Source organism: Larus michahellis, chromosome 4, assembly GCF_964199755.1.
Source record: "Larus michahellis chromosome 4, bLarMic1.1, whole genome shotgun sequence".
Classification (NCBI taxonomy): domain Eukaryota; kingdom Metazoa; phylum Chordata; class Aves; order Charadriiformes; family Laridae; genus Larus; species Larus michahellis.
In genome coordinates this window covers 40,888,762-40,904,651 of record NC_133899.1, presented here as the reverse complement: position 1 = coordinate 40,904,651, position 15,890 = coordinate 40,888,762, and the positions used below count along the sequence as shown (strand labels likewise).

The 15,890-nt window shown below is 41.4% G+C and overlaps 1 protein-coding gene across 4 annotated transcripts in view; it reads right to left on the bottom strand.

The window, feature by feature from the left end:
• Positions 1 to 15,890, bottom strand: part of CCDC88C (coiled-coil domain containing 88C) — a 100,100-nt gene that overhangs the window by 15,198 nt on the left and 69,012 nt on the right. For all 4 annotated transcript variants that reach the window (XM_074584207.1, XM_074584206.1, XM_074584209.1 and 1 more), the window contains 8 exons: positions 14,878 to 15,015; positions 12,370 to 13,440; positions 9,876 to 10,003; positions 8,878 to 9,019; positions 8,092 to 8,280; positions 7,547 to 7,708; positions 6,160 to 6,437; positions 717 to 860 (listed from right to left, as the gene is read on the bottom strand). In XM_074584207.1, coding sequence (XP_074440308.1) covers positions 717 to 860; positions 6,160 to 6,437; positions 7,547 to 7,708; positions 8,092 to 8,280; positions 8,878 to 9,019; positions 9,876 to 10,003; positions 12,370 to 13,440; positions 14,878 to 15,015 — 2,252 coding nt within the window. The remainder of the gene's footprint in view (positions 1 to 716; positions 861 to 6,159; positions 6,438 to 7,546; positions 7,709 to 8,091; positions 8,281 to 8,877; positions 9,020 to 9,875; positions 10,004 to 12,369; positions 13,441 to 14,877; positions 15,016 to 15,890) is intronic.

Sequence of the window (15,890 nt, the reverse complement as noted above, 5' to 3'; positions counted from 1 at the left end):
TGTAAACAGTGGCACTGAACTGGTTTTAATGGAGAGAGCCCCAGTAAGGATACAGGTTGAGAGGCAGGGTACGTTTTACTGCTGCATTATGTAAAGTTCGGATGCTAGCCCACGAAAGGGATTTTGACATGAGTTAACAGTTACCCAGTGATCTTATGAATCACTAAGCCCACTTTTAATAACAAGAATCAAGTTTCTTTCGCATTATTAACAAATGGCAGCTTTCCCCAGGCAGCAGAAAATAGAGAGCAATGGTAACTCCTAGAACTAAATCATGTTGTGTAAAAAACATAGTACAGTTCTCCTTAAGGGAAAAAAAACTGGGTAGGAACCATTTCACACAACTCTAGATATTATTGGGGGGGTTGGTGTTTGTGCTTAAAGTACTTATTTCTGCTACTTAAAGACAAGCGCTTGAAAACAACTCATTACAGAAACACTTGTGAACTGAACCACATGTGGAAGCTTATTTTGAATGAGCAAAAATCCTGGGATCTGACCACGTTTGAAGCAATAACAGTATTGGTTGACAGTGTCCACCAAGATAATAATCTTTAATGAATTAAACAGAACGATCAATTAACAAGACAGGAATTGAGAAAAATTAACAGACACATCAATGGAGCTACAGTTAACACAACACAGCAAAACAACAGTGTGTTTTACATAACTGACTTTTCAATGATGTATAGAAGAATGCAGCAAGGACACCATACCTGTCCAGTTCCTCCCTCAGCTTCTGATTTTCCCCGGTGGTTATTGCATTTGATCTCCTCTCTTGTTGCAGAACTTCTCTCTCAGTTTTTAAAATTATTTCCAACTCCTCCAATTCTGCCTTGTGTTTCATTAAACTGTTGTATCTGCAAGAAGAGGAGTGGTATACTCTCAGCTTTCATTTAATCATTTTCCTTCCTCTAGTTTAAGATTTTTAATAGGTAATACTACAACGACCAGAAAGGAATTTTTTTCTTCCTGCCTGCTTAGTTTCATACATATTTGTGTAGTTAAACATCTAACAAGGCTGAAGAATTCCACGCTATGCATAGAAATTCAGCTTAGTCTATAAGTCAACAGGGAGGCTTTTAGAAAAAAAGAAATGCATTTTTAAAGCAAACTGGAATGCAACTGCCAGAACCTGATTTCAATTCCAGGTTCTGATTATTTGGTAAAAAGCATGCGAGTCTCCAGGGAGAGCGGAAACCGCACCATTAAACTGGAATCCCATTCACAAGCAATTGTCAGTGGCAGGTTTTAAAAACCTGACTGAAAACCAGAAAGCAGCAGCCAAAAAGCAACGAAAAAGCAGTGGAACAGTTTATTAGGTAACAACCTAATGCACATTAAGTTATATGCGTAGGTAATAAGCATCCTGCATAGGTAATGATCTCCTGCATACTCCAGACAGACGATGAGGCCAGGATCAGTGAGTTGATGGCAAAACACCTTCAAGCAGGGGCTGTCCCATCTTCTGGAGTGACTCTACTCATTCTCTAGGCAGAAACCCAAAAGCAGCACCAGTCCAGGCTTCCCCTGTTACTTGGTTTATACAATTTGTGCATAAATCATTTGCAGGGGAGGAGATGGACAGAGACAGAGGGCAGATGCCATCAACCATGTCTTTAATTTCAATAAATAACAGAGGTGTGGAACAACTCCCCTGATCCTTGGCACAGGCTCAGCCTCCCACACCTCCTGCACTCGGAAAACCCTGCAAAGAACAAGGTGGGTTCAGACCCTTCACAGAACAGCAAGCTCTTCTCAGGTTGTTTTTTTTTTTTGCCTCTGGTGGCCTTTGTTAGGGTCCCTGTGTATGTGCCCATACACACACAGCAGTAGAAGCCACTGGGAGCACTGGTGCAGTAAATGCCAAAAGTCATCAGCACGTTTTTCTGTGACTGCGATGAAAGATATTACCCCAAAATATCCCTGAGAAGATAGACCTGTGCCAGTCACGGAGAAACATCCTTCTAAGCAACTTTAAAACAGCAACTAGGTGGAAGATGCATCACTGTTTGAAAAAGCTAGAGGGAACAAGCTCCATCTGTCCCAGCAGAGATGAATGCAGAGCACAGTTACTTTGCGGTTATAAGAACTTCAAAACAAAACCAAAAGAGGCAGACGGCTCCAAATACACTGACTCCTGCCAACTTGTTTCTCTTCCTGGCTACCATTCCCTTCATCCCAGGGTCAAATTACAGCCTGTCCCAAATTCCAGTCCATTGAAGGGCCACACAGAAAAGTACCTGTCTCACAGACAAAAAGCAGCTTTTTGCTATTCATTCCCAGTAACAGCAGTGGAGTTTGATTAACCTTATTTGTTTTCTTCCTCCATTCAGCTCCAGGACATTTCAAATTCAATGTCCGTACAACCAATGGAAGAACCTGAAAGCAGAGGAAGGTTTCGCATCCAGCTCCAAGAAGGATTTAAGACAGACTGCGTGCCAATCCAGAGTCGGAGAAGACAAACTCCACAGTCAGTGAGTCCCTTGGCAGAGATTACTGTGGCCTATGCAGAAACTGCGTTGTCAATTCTTTTGCCATTTCTGTATGATAGGGCTACTCTGTTCATTTTTATCCAAGCCCTCTATTTTTTATAGAGGGCTACTAAGAGGGAAGCAGTATACTGGTCCAGTTTTACCAGTTTGGCCCAGCTCCACATGCTGCCCCTGAGCATGAGAACCCTGGAGGTAGACCACAGCTGCTCCCCTGGATATTAGGTAAAAGGTAAGAAAGAAAAGACTGTCTGCAAAAATCAAATTGATTCTGCGTCTCTGGAGCCCTAATGAAATCCCCAGGCAAATTCATCTTGCAGTCTGGATTCAGCATTTGAGCAGGATTTGTGCAACCTGACAAGCTCTACCACCGGGGGCAAGCTTACCCATCCTGTAGGCTATTCAACACTCATGTTGACTCCACCTCTTTAAGCATCAGGCACTTGGACAGAGAAGGTTTTTTTTTATTAAAAGATTTTCTTATACATGCAAATAAAACCCGTTTTGGCTCCGACACAATCCATTCCTGGGATTGAACAATCATATTCGTCTTTACTCCTTTTGGTTTTCACTCTTTCTGCTGCTTTGTTAGGAGAAATACTGTGAGTAGATATTTGTGACTGGGAGAACTTTAAAAATGCTCAGCTATGATAAAAAGCTTGTGGCAAAAGGAACCCAGAAAAATAATTACCAGGCAGCACTGGTAACATAATAATACAAGTCCCTGCAATATGTAACCCTCTGTCCTGGTTTCGGCTGCGATAGAGTTAACTTTCTGACTAGAAGCTGCTGTAGTGCTGTGTTTTGGATATAGGATGGGAATAATGTTGATAACACACTAATGTTTTTAGTTGTTGCTAAGTAGTCAAGGCCTTTTCTGCTCCTCACACCATGGCACCTGTGAGTGGGCTGGGGGTGCACAAGAAGTTGGAAGGAGACACAGCCGGGACAGCTGACCCCAACTGACCAAAGGGATATTCCAAACCATATAGCCTCATGTCAGCATATAAGGCTGGGAGAAATAGGAGGAAGGGGCAACATTCTGAGTTATGGCGTTTGTCTTCCCAAGCAACCGTTACACACGATGGAGCCCTGCTTTCCTGGAGATGGATGAACACCTGCCTGCCGATGGGAAGTGGCGAATGAATTCCTTGTTTCGCTTTGCTTGTGGGCGCGGCTTTTGCTTTACTTATTAAACAGTTTTATCTCAACCCATGAGTCTTTCTCATTTTTGCGATTCTTCTCCCCATCCCACTGTGGGGGAGAAGGTAAGCAGCGGCTATGTGGTCCTAGTTGCCGGCTGGGGTTAAATGATGACACCCTCCACAGCAGGGATTCTGTTTTTCCAGTGAGATGAGTTTTTCCAGTGTCTCTGCAGGATTAGACTTCGCCAGAGTAAGCCACAAAGAAACACTCAAGGATCTGCTAATCAACTGTAGCTAGTAAGTTATTATCTCCCCTTAGTAATGTGCAGTATGTAAAGCATTTTAAAAAATGCAGCAAGAGTCCAGCCTTTCTGTGTTGACTGAGATGGTGCTATCAATGGTAAATGGTCCTAACATACTAACTCTGCTTTTCTTGCTAAGTCAACCCCTCATGCCTGTGGTTTGCTGGGCTATGACAGGCCGTTTCACTGCAGTTACACTCAACCCATTATTAAGTCCCCACTGTGGTGCTAATACAGTGCAGATAAAGCCGACGGAGGTTTAACGAAGTTTGCTGAGGTGCAGAAAATACTCTGTGGTTAAAATGCATCAGAGTGAACTACAGAAACCTTGGGGACCTTGGCTGTACAGTGTTAGGAGTCCACAAGCTAACTAAAGTTGCTGCGGATTTTTCTAGACGAGCTGCAGTCACAAGTTTGCGCTGGAGCGCAATCCTGCCTTAAGCAACAAAACTATGATTACAGCGCTGTCACCAACAGAGAAAAAGCAATTACCTTGGAGTCGGGACCCAAGCAAAACCCATCTCTTAGACACTGCACAAGCAAATTTCTTGGCTGCACTGAGCTGCTCTGGGAAAATTTAGCAGGTGGTGCGTTCTAGCTGAAGTTGGAAGTGAGATATTTCATCTTAGCAGTTAAATGCCTCAGAGTGGCAGAGGAAAACAGTTTTTTTACAGCTTTTTTTTTCTAACTTTCTCCCCTCTGCTCCCTCAGCCAGCTAAACTGCACATAGCACATGATGGAGGGAAAACACCACACACACACAAAAAAAGTGTCCCTTCTGACAGCCAAATGGAGACACAGGCTGTCCTTCGACAGATCACCTTGCTAAGTATCTTTTGAGACTGATCTGCTGAGGAGGACACTGCGCTCTTAAAATGGCCAAAATCAACCTGCTTTGAGTATAGAAAAAGCCACCATCTGCTCCCTGGCAACATCTCAGGCTGGCAGTCACATCTCAGTAACAAACGGTCCAAATTGTTAATGTTTACAACGGTGATCTGTGCACTTATCACTGGAAATAATGTATTTTTAGAAAACGACTTTTTCCTTAGGCTAGAGCTGTTTAATAATTGGTACTCATCAAGAAAAGAAAGAACCCAGCAAACAGCCTCAACACCGCAATGTGATAATCTCTAGCAAAGCCTGAATCAATGAGAACCATTAATCAGTCTGAGAGACTCTTGGTAAGCAGGAGCAGAGTCTGTGTAATCACTTACAGCTCATTTAGTTGACAGCCAAGCAGCTGTCCTGTCACACAGCCCTGGTGGATATTTTACTCACAATAGGTTTATTTCTGTATTTTATCAAAATCTACTGCAAAATCTACTGCTGTCAATTCTATTGCCAGCTCGTCAGTCTTTGGGAAAGAAAAGTTTAGCACCAGTTTGTAGTCCACCCTCAAAGATCACCATTGAGTTGCTCTAAACCCAACTCATGGTCTTGCATTGAAACTTACCCTAATACAGATATTTTGAGGAAAATCACTGAATTGTATAAGAAAAGTTTTGAGAGGTAGGCAGAGTGGCATTTATGTAGTAGTACATTAAATAGATTGTTCGATCCATGCATAATTGCCAGAAAATGACAATGACTAGAGACTAAACAATAAACAGATAACTCTGACTTCACAATTCATTCGAAGAGCCTGAAGCAAAAGCCTTCAGTAGTGTTGTATTATTTATTTTCTTCTAGTTCTCACAATCTCAGAGCTAGCTCAATACATCTTCCTTCAGAGGGCCTCCTTTGTCATGAGGTTGATGCCACACACAATCTGCAATGATCTGAATTTCTCAAGATACATACTACTCGCACAAAGGTAATTACCTAGGTGACTTGCAGCCCTTATTGTATGACTAGAAAAGATACCCCACACAGTAGAACTAGGAGAATCTTTTTAAGGCTGCGTGTTATTATAGCGCAGATCCTTAAACGTAGTAAAGACAATTCAAGCTACTTCTGACAAAGCATCCCCAAGACCCAAGCCCATGTCTGCTAAATATCACAAGTCATCTGTGGTCTGCCACCTTTAAAGGTCTAAAATCTACCACTTTGCAAATATTTTCATCTCATCTCCTACTGATAACAAGAATGAGAAGACACTTTTTCAGGGGAACAGCTTACTCAGTAGTTTCCGTTTGTACTTGGAGACCAACATTTAAGGCTAAGGTTGTAACATGGGCACATTCCAGCTACACTTACAGCCCTGAGCAGTGTGCGTACCTCTCACCCAGACCTTTGTGCTCCAGATCCAGGTTTTTGTGCAACGTTTTCAGGCAGCTGTGCTGGTTTATTAGCATTTCATATTCTGCGGACTGCCGTTCATGCAGTGAAGCAAGGTGCTCGTGGTCCTGAAGCAATGACTCATACTCAGCTTTCAGCTGCTCCTTCTGTTTCAGGAGATTTTCATTCTCATTCTCCTTGGCTGTCTGCTGATTCTGGAGTAAAGCATTCTGGGCCATCAGTGAAGCGCTCTGGGAGCTGAGGGTTGAATTTTCTACCTAAAGTTTTTCAGATAAAAAGCAGGCATTACTTATTTACACCTACTGGTACATACAACAAACATGTAGCAGCAGCTTATATCTGTATAGAGTTGATCAAGAATGCATCCCTTCTTTCTAAACTTAAGACATTTATGGAAAATTTGGCACAATTTTGGTATTGCTGGTAACACACACCATATAAAGCCATGCTATCAGCTGTCTGAAAAGTATCAGGATAACCTCCAAACTGAAACAACACTGTTTTACTAGCAGAAGCCCTTCAGCCTGAAGACCAAGATGAGCTGGAATACTCGCAACACAGCTGCATCGCTGACAATCATGTACAAAGCCAAAGTTACTCCATGTTTGTGTACAAGTAATGAAAACTTAAATTCACCCAAACTCAACAAAATTAACTGTGCCACTCTGTATGGGGGCAGCACTCCTAACAAGTCTGATTTCAGTAGATGGGTAGTGCACTGATTTTATACATTGCTTATATACTTCAATTGCAGGTGAGAAATGAGAAAAGAGAACAAAAAAAAAATAATAATCTGTGAACATACGAGAGGAAAAGCTTGAAAAGGGAAATTCCCTTTAAAAAAAATTTAGAGCTAATCCAACGTTGTCCTTTAAAACTGTTTTCTTTCTCAAGCGAAGTTTATTTTTCAAAATTAAAGTAATGTTTAAGAGTATCTGTTTTCCACCAGCAACTTTGACATTTTATCTGAAAGTGTGAAAACTGTGACTGGAACCCATTGCTACAACGCCTCTTGTGTCCTCTTCCCATTTCTTCCAAGCTCTTTCACAGGCATACCATTAACAGAAAAAAGGAGCAAAGATCTTTTATTCCAGAAGCTGCACTGGATTTTGCTGTATTGATTTTAAAAGTTTCTCTTTAAATAAGTATCTTAACAAAGATAGCTACCAGACATTAGCTACAGAGCCAATTTCCCTCCTAGCTTGCAGAAATTCAGACCTCAAACTAAGCTCCACCTTACGGGCCTCATTTTTACATCGCTACAGTGGCCTACCAATACAAAGATTTTTCTTATTAGCGCTCATCTTCTCCACACTACTATAATCAAATCCAGTCTTTCGGCACTGAGGTGAATGGCTGTCCTGACCTGGAGTTTGGCCGTCTGCGTTTGCAGGGCAGTATTGTGCTCCTGAAGGAAGACGTTCTGTTTCTGTAGTGTCAGGATTTGATTGTTGAAGGAGACATTCTGTGTTTCCAAGTGCTTCAGCTGTTCTTTAAGCAGCTGCTTCTCAGTATGCAGGGCTGCATTCTGAAAGAGAGATGGCATTGAAGGGGTGACAGGAAAAAACGTAACAGCTGTCCTGATCATTTGGAGTCCTATCAAAAATGAGAACCAATTGGTGATGATCATTCTGCAACAAATGTGCAAAAGCAAACTCTTCCCAGCATTAAATGAAGGTAGGACAGATGTTATACACAGGACAGTGTAATCGCCTGTAGTGATGTTATACAAGACATATATAGCATTAAAATCCCATGCAGTCCTAAGAGATACCTGAGGAATTTGGTAGACTTATGTGCTCCAGAAAACCCACTAGATTCCTATAACCTCAAAAATCCAGTTCCCAGCAACTCGGTCGTGATCGCAAGGGAAGTCTGAGGGATAACACAAAACAGAAAAAGAAGGCTTACATTCCTTTCCAGTTCAATTGCCCTGTCCTTCAGTTTCAGCAGCTCCATGGTAGCTTCTCGGTGTCCTGCTTCCAATTTCTCGTTCATTTGGTGGTTGGGAATGAGTTTCTCTGCAGAATACCTCAGTGACTTCTGAGCATACTGCCCATCTTGTTGGGTCTGCTTAAGTGCATCAAAGTCTTTCTTCACCTGCAAAGCCAAGAAGTAACAACCTTCAACACCGATTTAACAGCGGGATTTTGTATTAATAATGATGGGATATGTAGTTCCTCTCTTGCACTGTAGGGACTTCAAGGGATTCAAGAACCATCACCCTCACTTCACAGATGGGGAAGCTGAGACACTGACAGGTGCAGGAACCCACATGTCTTGGACCTCCAAGACAGGTGCCCTTTGACTCAAGCTCACTGTCACCTAACAAACAGCCTGTTCTTAGGTGAGCCATTTCAACTGCAGTCTTCTTCAGCCTACGCTTTCATTAAACAAGGCAGAAAAACAACACCACAGCAATGGAAAAGCCATGGGAAAACAGAGACTGCAAATAGTGGTCATGTAAAAAAACTCCTGTCATGCCCCCAGCCCAACAATTTTGCTGAAATTGATGCCATTATACAGAAAGGGACAAGAGAAAGTGGACCAGTCAAAAAAAGGGCTTGGGAAAGTGCGTGTATGTGGTGGTGGTGGTGGAGGAAAGCAGAGAACTTGTTCTTGCTGAGTAAAAAAACCAAAAGCATGTGAATGCGCAGAACCACATCATCAACAATTAAAATACAATTAACCTCTTACCATATTTAGATCATTCTGTAACTGCTGGTTCAAGTTCAGAGAGTCTTTTACTTGAGCTTCCAGCATTGCAATCTTTTCCTCTTTCACAGCTAGTGTTGTTTTTAGTGCCGATTCAGTTTTGCTCTCCAGAATCTTGTATTTTCTGAAAGACATGAGAATAGCTTTCCTACGTCTGCCATTAGGACATGAGCCACTGTCTATATACGAGACATCACCCATTCCGAAACTCACCACGTGTTACACTACATGTTTGCTTCTTCAGGAAAATTATTTCCCCTGCTGCTGCTTTTGGAAAATCCAGTCAATTTTAACAGAGGTAATGCCAGCATGGTTCTACAGGAATATCTAAGAGTTACCTTAACTTGAAAGAAAATAATTTTTTTAAAATTTCCCCTAATTACACTACAGAACTTTCTTCTCATGGCTCTTTTGTACGTTCTTGACAAGGAGAAAAATCTGCACTAGATGCTGAAGACTCCTATGAGATGGGTTTGTTTCTCTAACTAGGTCTCACCAAGAGGCCTATATACACATGGGTTGTTGGGGTTTCTTTGTTCATTACTATAGGACTTGCAAAAGAATTCCTTGCAATCAGGAATTTCAATACGTTTATATTAACAGGTGGCTGGATCACCAATTAGAGGGAGTAATGACAGACACTGTCTACTAGACACTATACTTTTAAAGAGAATATGAGGAGGAATACACACTGAAATAGCTACCCCGCTACTTTACTGGGGAGCAGAGGGGACTGTAGTAACACTGGCAAGCAGAGAGAGAGAAAATGCCATTTCTTCCTTACATTCAAGAAAAAGGTTTTCAAAACTTGCAGTATACTACCAAGCTTGCTACTGAAAAAATATGCTTTATGTCCAAAATTACTATGGGTAATTGGAGCAAGACAGATGAGAACCAAAAAGAAAGGCAAAGGGCTTGAGTTAGGCTGAGGAAAAGCCCGCAGCATCAAAAGAACGACTAAGAGAGCTCAGTTTCCTTACGTGTCGCCATTGCCATTGTCATCCTGTAACAGCAGCTCTTTGTTCAATCCTATCTTCTCCAGTTCCTGGCTCAGTTTGTCCAGCTCACTAGACAGCTGTTGACTCTTCAGCTTCTCCACGACCAAATCCTGCAACAGCGCAAACATGATTAGTTGCTGTGCAAACGGTGGTGATAATTATCCAGCACTATAGATATTTTTTTGAAAATACTGAAAAAATAATTGGATAAAATCCTAGTTCCAAGAAGGTCAGCTAAAATTCTTCATCAATGGCAGCTGAGTGCAGAATTAAACTGATTGCTTTTATTTATAGTTTACTTGGAAAAAATCTGGAGAATGCTTCTTTTGGCCTTTGTCTCGCTCACTCTACGGACTGAATTACTTTAGCCAACACTGGCATCCTGCCCGCCTGCCAAAAGAGGGAATGTGTGCGGGCCAGGAGACATCCTGCCCCTGTGCCACCGAAGGGATGTGTGCAGGTCAGGGGACACCAGCAGAGGGAGTTCCCACCTCCCAGCTAGGACAAAAAGCCCTGCTGAAAAGCCCAGCCAACACCGGCACACACAGAGAGGAGTGACAAGACTTCAGTATGAAAGTTTCCTGAGACAATATGGTTAAGATGCTATTGCCAAGGGACTTGGTAACAGTGCATTTTCACTACTGACTCTGAGTTTCTGACATGGTAATTTACTGCCAAAATTAAAAAAAGCATAATTGCATTGTCACGTAAGAGACAGGACAGCTCTGGAGACCAGAGTGCTTGGTCACTTATTCTGGTATCTCCTGGCCTGTTCTCATTTCATTTAGGTTTCTTTGTAAGAAACTTAAGCAGAACCAGACAAGGAAGTCATACAAGGAGGAGATTTGATGGAGTTGTTCCAGAAGGTATATTGGGACAATGCTTTGCTGTTATGCCAGTAAAGTGGTCTGTGTGGAAACAGCCTGAGAAGACATAATACCAGCCTGCATGTTTAAAAAGGACAAATCATTTTTGGTGCACAGCCAAGTTCAAAGATTCCTACCATTCAAAATTCTCTGAAAAGCAAACGTACCGTAGAGAACTACTTTGCTCATGTTTCTGCCCAAAAGTTTTCTTAAATAAGGCATGAAGAAAGAACAATGATGTTATTGAAGCACTTCAAGTAAGAAAGAAAATTATCCTGGATATCAAACACAAGCAAGAATAAAAATTTTAAAAAACACTTTGCTAAACATAAGCTGTAGGTATTCAATAGTCCTCTGATATCACAAATTTAGCCACGTATTCGTTCACATGGCAAGAGAAAAACAGGTAAGGTTAAGCTCAGCGCCAGTCCACGGTCTGTAAACAGGTCCCTTCAACATCCATAAACTCCTTCTCTAGAATCTATAGAATGCAACTAAGGAAAAGAAGATACGCTTCTGTATGGGTCTGCACCACTGGAAATTTGCAGAAGTCTCAGAAAAGAAAGATTAAAAAGGAGCCTTCTCAGAAATGCTTTTTTTATTATTATTTTTAAGGAAAGTTGGATAGAAGCACAACTTGGGACTGTTTCAAATGTTTCTGATAAACTTTTTTCCTCCTCGAAACTACACCAATGCTTCAAAAACTAAACTAAAACTAAATCTTCAAGTAAGCAACTGCTTACTGCATTAGTCTTGCTAAACTTATTTCACTGAGCTACTGCAGCATCGACTGTTTTCCTTTGAATGCTTTCAGAGGAAATCCTGTTTCTGGCAGGACAACAGCAGCTGGGGCAGGCAATGAGAGCAAGCTGCAATAACCTGAATTTGTTCATAGGCGGCTTATAAGAGCGTCAGTTCTGGCACATACATCATTAGTTTGCCAATGTCCTAAGGCTAATTGTGCATTTTTAAAAGATGGCTACTAGGAAGAGCGTGATTACTGCGTTCTGCAGTGGAGAGGGCTGCTGGAAGAGATGGCTGCTGCTTAACAACAGCTGCTCAGCACGCTCTCACTCTGCAGGGCAGCTTTTAGGGAAAAATGGTGTAGAGATAGCTGTAAAGCAAAAACTTGGTGCAGCTGTTGTTGAAAGGGTTGGGTTGGTCATCTGGGATGGTTCTTGTCTTAGCTAAGTGTTAGCTAAGAACAGGGATGTTAATGTGTCCTCAACAAGTGCTCTAATTTCTAGGCTTAAGAGTTGATCTCTGTTGCTGGAGCTCTCATGTTAGCAAACAGTTTTGTGGTCACAGGGTTAGAGAAAGCATCAAAGTCTTTGGTTTACAGCTACCACATGGGAGCTGTGTTAAAACCCTATGCTGTAGGAAAAAAGATGTCATTTGGAGACGTTGTGCTTGTGGACACAAAGTGGTACATGGCAGTTTTTGGCAGGTTCCACTTTCCAAGGCAATACTACCCCGTGATGGCTGTTGAACCTGTGAAAATCTCCTGTCTCATATATTAAATAGTCATGGGACAAATGTCTCCCTTTGGTACTTCACAGAGCTGAAATAAAAGACAGCATCATATCAAAACAGTAGTACTATTTGCTTACCTCTCTCAATGTAGCTAGTGTTCTTTTATCCATTGTAACTTGCTTTATGAGATCTTTATTGTCCTTTTCAAATTCTTTCAGCTTATTAGATGAATCTCTGAATCGAGCAATTTCCTTTTCTAGTGTCTTGTTTTCTTTCTCAGCAACTGCCAACTTTACTGTACTATCATCCAAAATAGCATCTTTCAGCTCCACTTGCTGCCAAAGCCGTTTCGTTTCTTTCTCAAGCATTTTTTTGTCCTTCTCAAGCTGAGACATTTCTTGTTCGAGGGCTTTGTTCTCCTTTTCTAACCTCTCTAGCCGCTTTGCAGAAATCTTTAGCTCCTCAAGGTTTCTCTGAAGGACCTGATTTTCACTCTCCATTCCCTGTACTTCTTTTTCTAACTCCTGGATCTTTTTGCTGCTGTTCTCCACAATTTGCTGAAGTCTCTGGTTTTCAGAGTTGACACTCTGATAGCTTAGCTCCAGCCTCTCTGACTTCTTGCTCATTGCTTTTAACATTTCCACATTCTTTCTTAAATCGTCTTTTTCCCTCTCCAAATCTTTATTTTCTGCTTCTATTTGTGCCATTTTTGTGCTGGTAAATCTCATGGTCTCTACCACTCTCCTAAGCTCCAGATTTTCTTCATCTAATTGCTTGTTGTCCCTTTCCAGGTCCCCAAGCCGGATGGAAATATTCTGCAATGTGTCCAGGGATTTTCTTAGCTTCCTATTTTCCACTTCCAAATCTCCATTCTCCTGCTCGAGAACTTCCACTTTTTCTGTCACTATTTTCATCGCCGCTGCCTTCTTGGTGAGCTGTTCATTCTCCCTCTCCAGCCGATGGAGCTCTTTTTCCATTTCTTCCACTCTTTCTACTTTTTCTTTAACCTGGTCAAAATCCTTTTGCAATTGTTTCTTCTCAAATTCCAGCTTGCTCAGTTTGCTACTCGTCTCTGTAACTGTTTCGTGAAGTATCTTGTTCTCTTTTTCAATATCTTTTACTCTTGCCTCGCTGCTCACTTGAGATCTTTGTCTCAGGGATAAGACCACTTGATTAAGGTGATCATTTTCTTGCTTAAGGTCCTTTATCTACATAAACAATAAAAAAGTCATGCAAATGTTACCTACTTTACAAAGTGCAGTATAAATTAGTTCTGAAGCAGACACATTATTGTTAACAAACCCACGTCCATTTAATTCAAGACAGATTTCTCAACAGTTTCCCCTGACTAAAGCAACAACCCAAACTAATGAAAAAAACTGTTACCTCTGGTAACCCGTGATTCTAACAAATTAAAAATAGTGCTATATTCCTGCTACCAGCTAAGAAGGTCAAGGCAGAGGGAAAAGGTAGACAGGGGACCTTCAGAGAACACTGTGGAGAAGGATGCTTTGTTAGGAATCTTTCCTAAAAAAGGATACCTTTCTGTCTAGGATTACGTTCATCTTTGGGATCTCAAGACACAAATGATCTCTGCTACGTTTGAAAATTTATAGCCGTTATAGATCTCATACAGGATGTGCTTTCTGTGAGAACAGTACACTTACCCCACTGGTTCAATTTCCACTGAAGCAATAGTGATTTTGACTGCCAATTTGCATTTGATTTTTATCTAGACAACATCTACAGAAATCAGAAAGGACTTAGACCTGAAAAAATCAGAATCTGCCCTCTTCTGATGATTGAGGATACTTCTGGTTTTCCTTCCTGCCCTACCTGTGAAGCATCCATTAATTCTTACCGCAAAGAGTCTGTATGTGTTCTAACTGAAATGTAGAGCTTTGGTGGTAAAGCAGTTTCACAGGTAGAAGTCTGGGCATGAATGCGTCAAGATTAAAAGCAATACACAAATAAGTCACTCTGTTATTTAATCTTCACCCCACAAAACTTGTGAGTAAATTTTAATACAGGTTGAAAATATACAGACCAGTCTCCAATTATATGTGTCTACATTTTCTTCACTAGTCAAATTAATACAGATGATACCTTGCAAAACCCTATAATAGGATAATTTCAAGGCATTGCACATGAACCACAGTACAGTAGTAAAAGCTGAAGGGCATTCAAAATATCAATCCAGAAGACATAAATGCTTTCTCAGCATCTTTTTAAAATAGATGCTGAAAAAAGGTTGGGTGGTGAAAATAAAGCCAAGCAAACCAATCAGGACATACAGCTGGCAGAAGATGAATCTTCTGTGATAAAATGGGGTTTTATTTGCACATCCTAAAAACAGTTGGTATGCCATTTAATAAGATCCAGGGCTTTTTTTTTTTCCCCCTGAAGAGAAAAGGTCTGTCCTTACAACAGCCTGAAGATCCCCCTATGGTAACAGCAGTAGCTAACAAAACATGCTGGGGTTTTTTGCTTGAAGAAGCCTTTTACCTGCATTTGAACAAGTTCAACCTGCACTTAATAGCTCTCAAATTGCCCTATCTCTCTGAGAGAAACAGATGTTCTAAACGGCATCGCTCATTTACCACTACTGAGCATATGCATTTGTATTACATTTGAAATGTTTGCACCTGTCTCTCTGTGTCAGCTTTCTGAGTCTCCATGACGACTTGTAGCTGTTCTTTATCCTTTATCAGCTCCTCGCTCAAGGTCTCCAGATCTTGATTACTTTGCTTCTCTTTTTCAATTTGATTTTGCAACTTCTCAATCTGCGTGGAGAGAACACACCAAAGCACATCAGCCACAGCTTGACACAACAACCATTTGCACTTTAAGTTATTTTGAACACCAGAAAGGAATGAGATGGGGACTGTGGCTGAAAAATGTAATCCTTCCCTTCTGCAGCTTGCCAGTCTCAGAGGAGCAAATGGGCTGCTTTGTTTTTCTCACAGTGCCATGAATCTCCTTCATGCCTATTAAGACCAGAGCATATATGGTACAGCTGTAAGAAATGCTTCACCTGCCTGACCGAACACCCTGCTGTGCCCCTGTCGTCAGTGATTAAGTTGCTGGTGCTCACCTTTCTGAGGGCCTTGCCTCCTCCTAGCCTCTCCATCACTGATGGCTTTAATCTACCAGTGAATGTGGAGACAGTTATTAAGACAATTCAGTGAGCAACAGAATTAAAAAAAAAACAAAACAAAACAGAATCAGGAACAGACAAAAAGCACTGGAGTTTCCAAGTTTACCGTTCCCCTCCCTGTGCTCTGTTGGCCCTGTTTTCCCCAGCAGGTGACAGGACTGGATTTGAAAGATTTGTGAGAAAGGTCCTAGTCCTACAGTGAGTGATGTCTTCTTACTCTCTCCTTTTGGAAGTTGTCCTCATAATACACTAAGCACTGAAAAGCAGTAGCTCTTCAGTATTTAGAAGCAAGAGGTTCAGAGAATTAGGCTCCCCAAGTCAGGAAACATTCCTTTTTATGCTTGTAACACACCGTGAGCACCTACAGCTCTGCACAAGTACCAGCTCATTTTTTTGTGTTGGTATTATGAACTTTGCCAACAGTGAAAAAGTCAATGAAAAAGGTATTAACCATAATTCTTACAAGTGGGAAATAGCTGGAGGCTGGGCTCTGCCTATGTC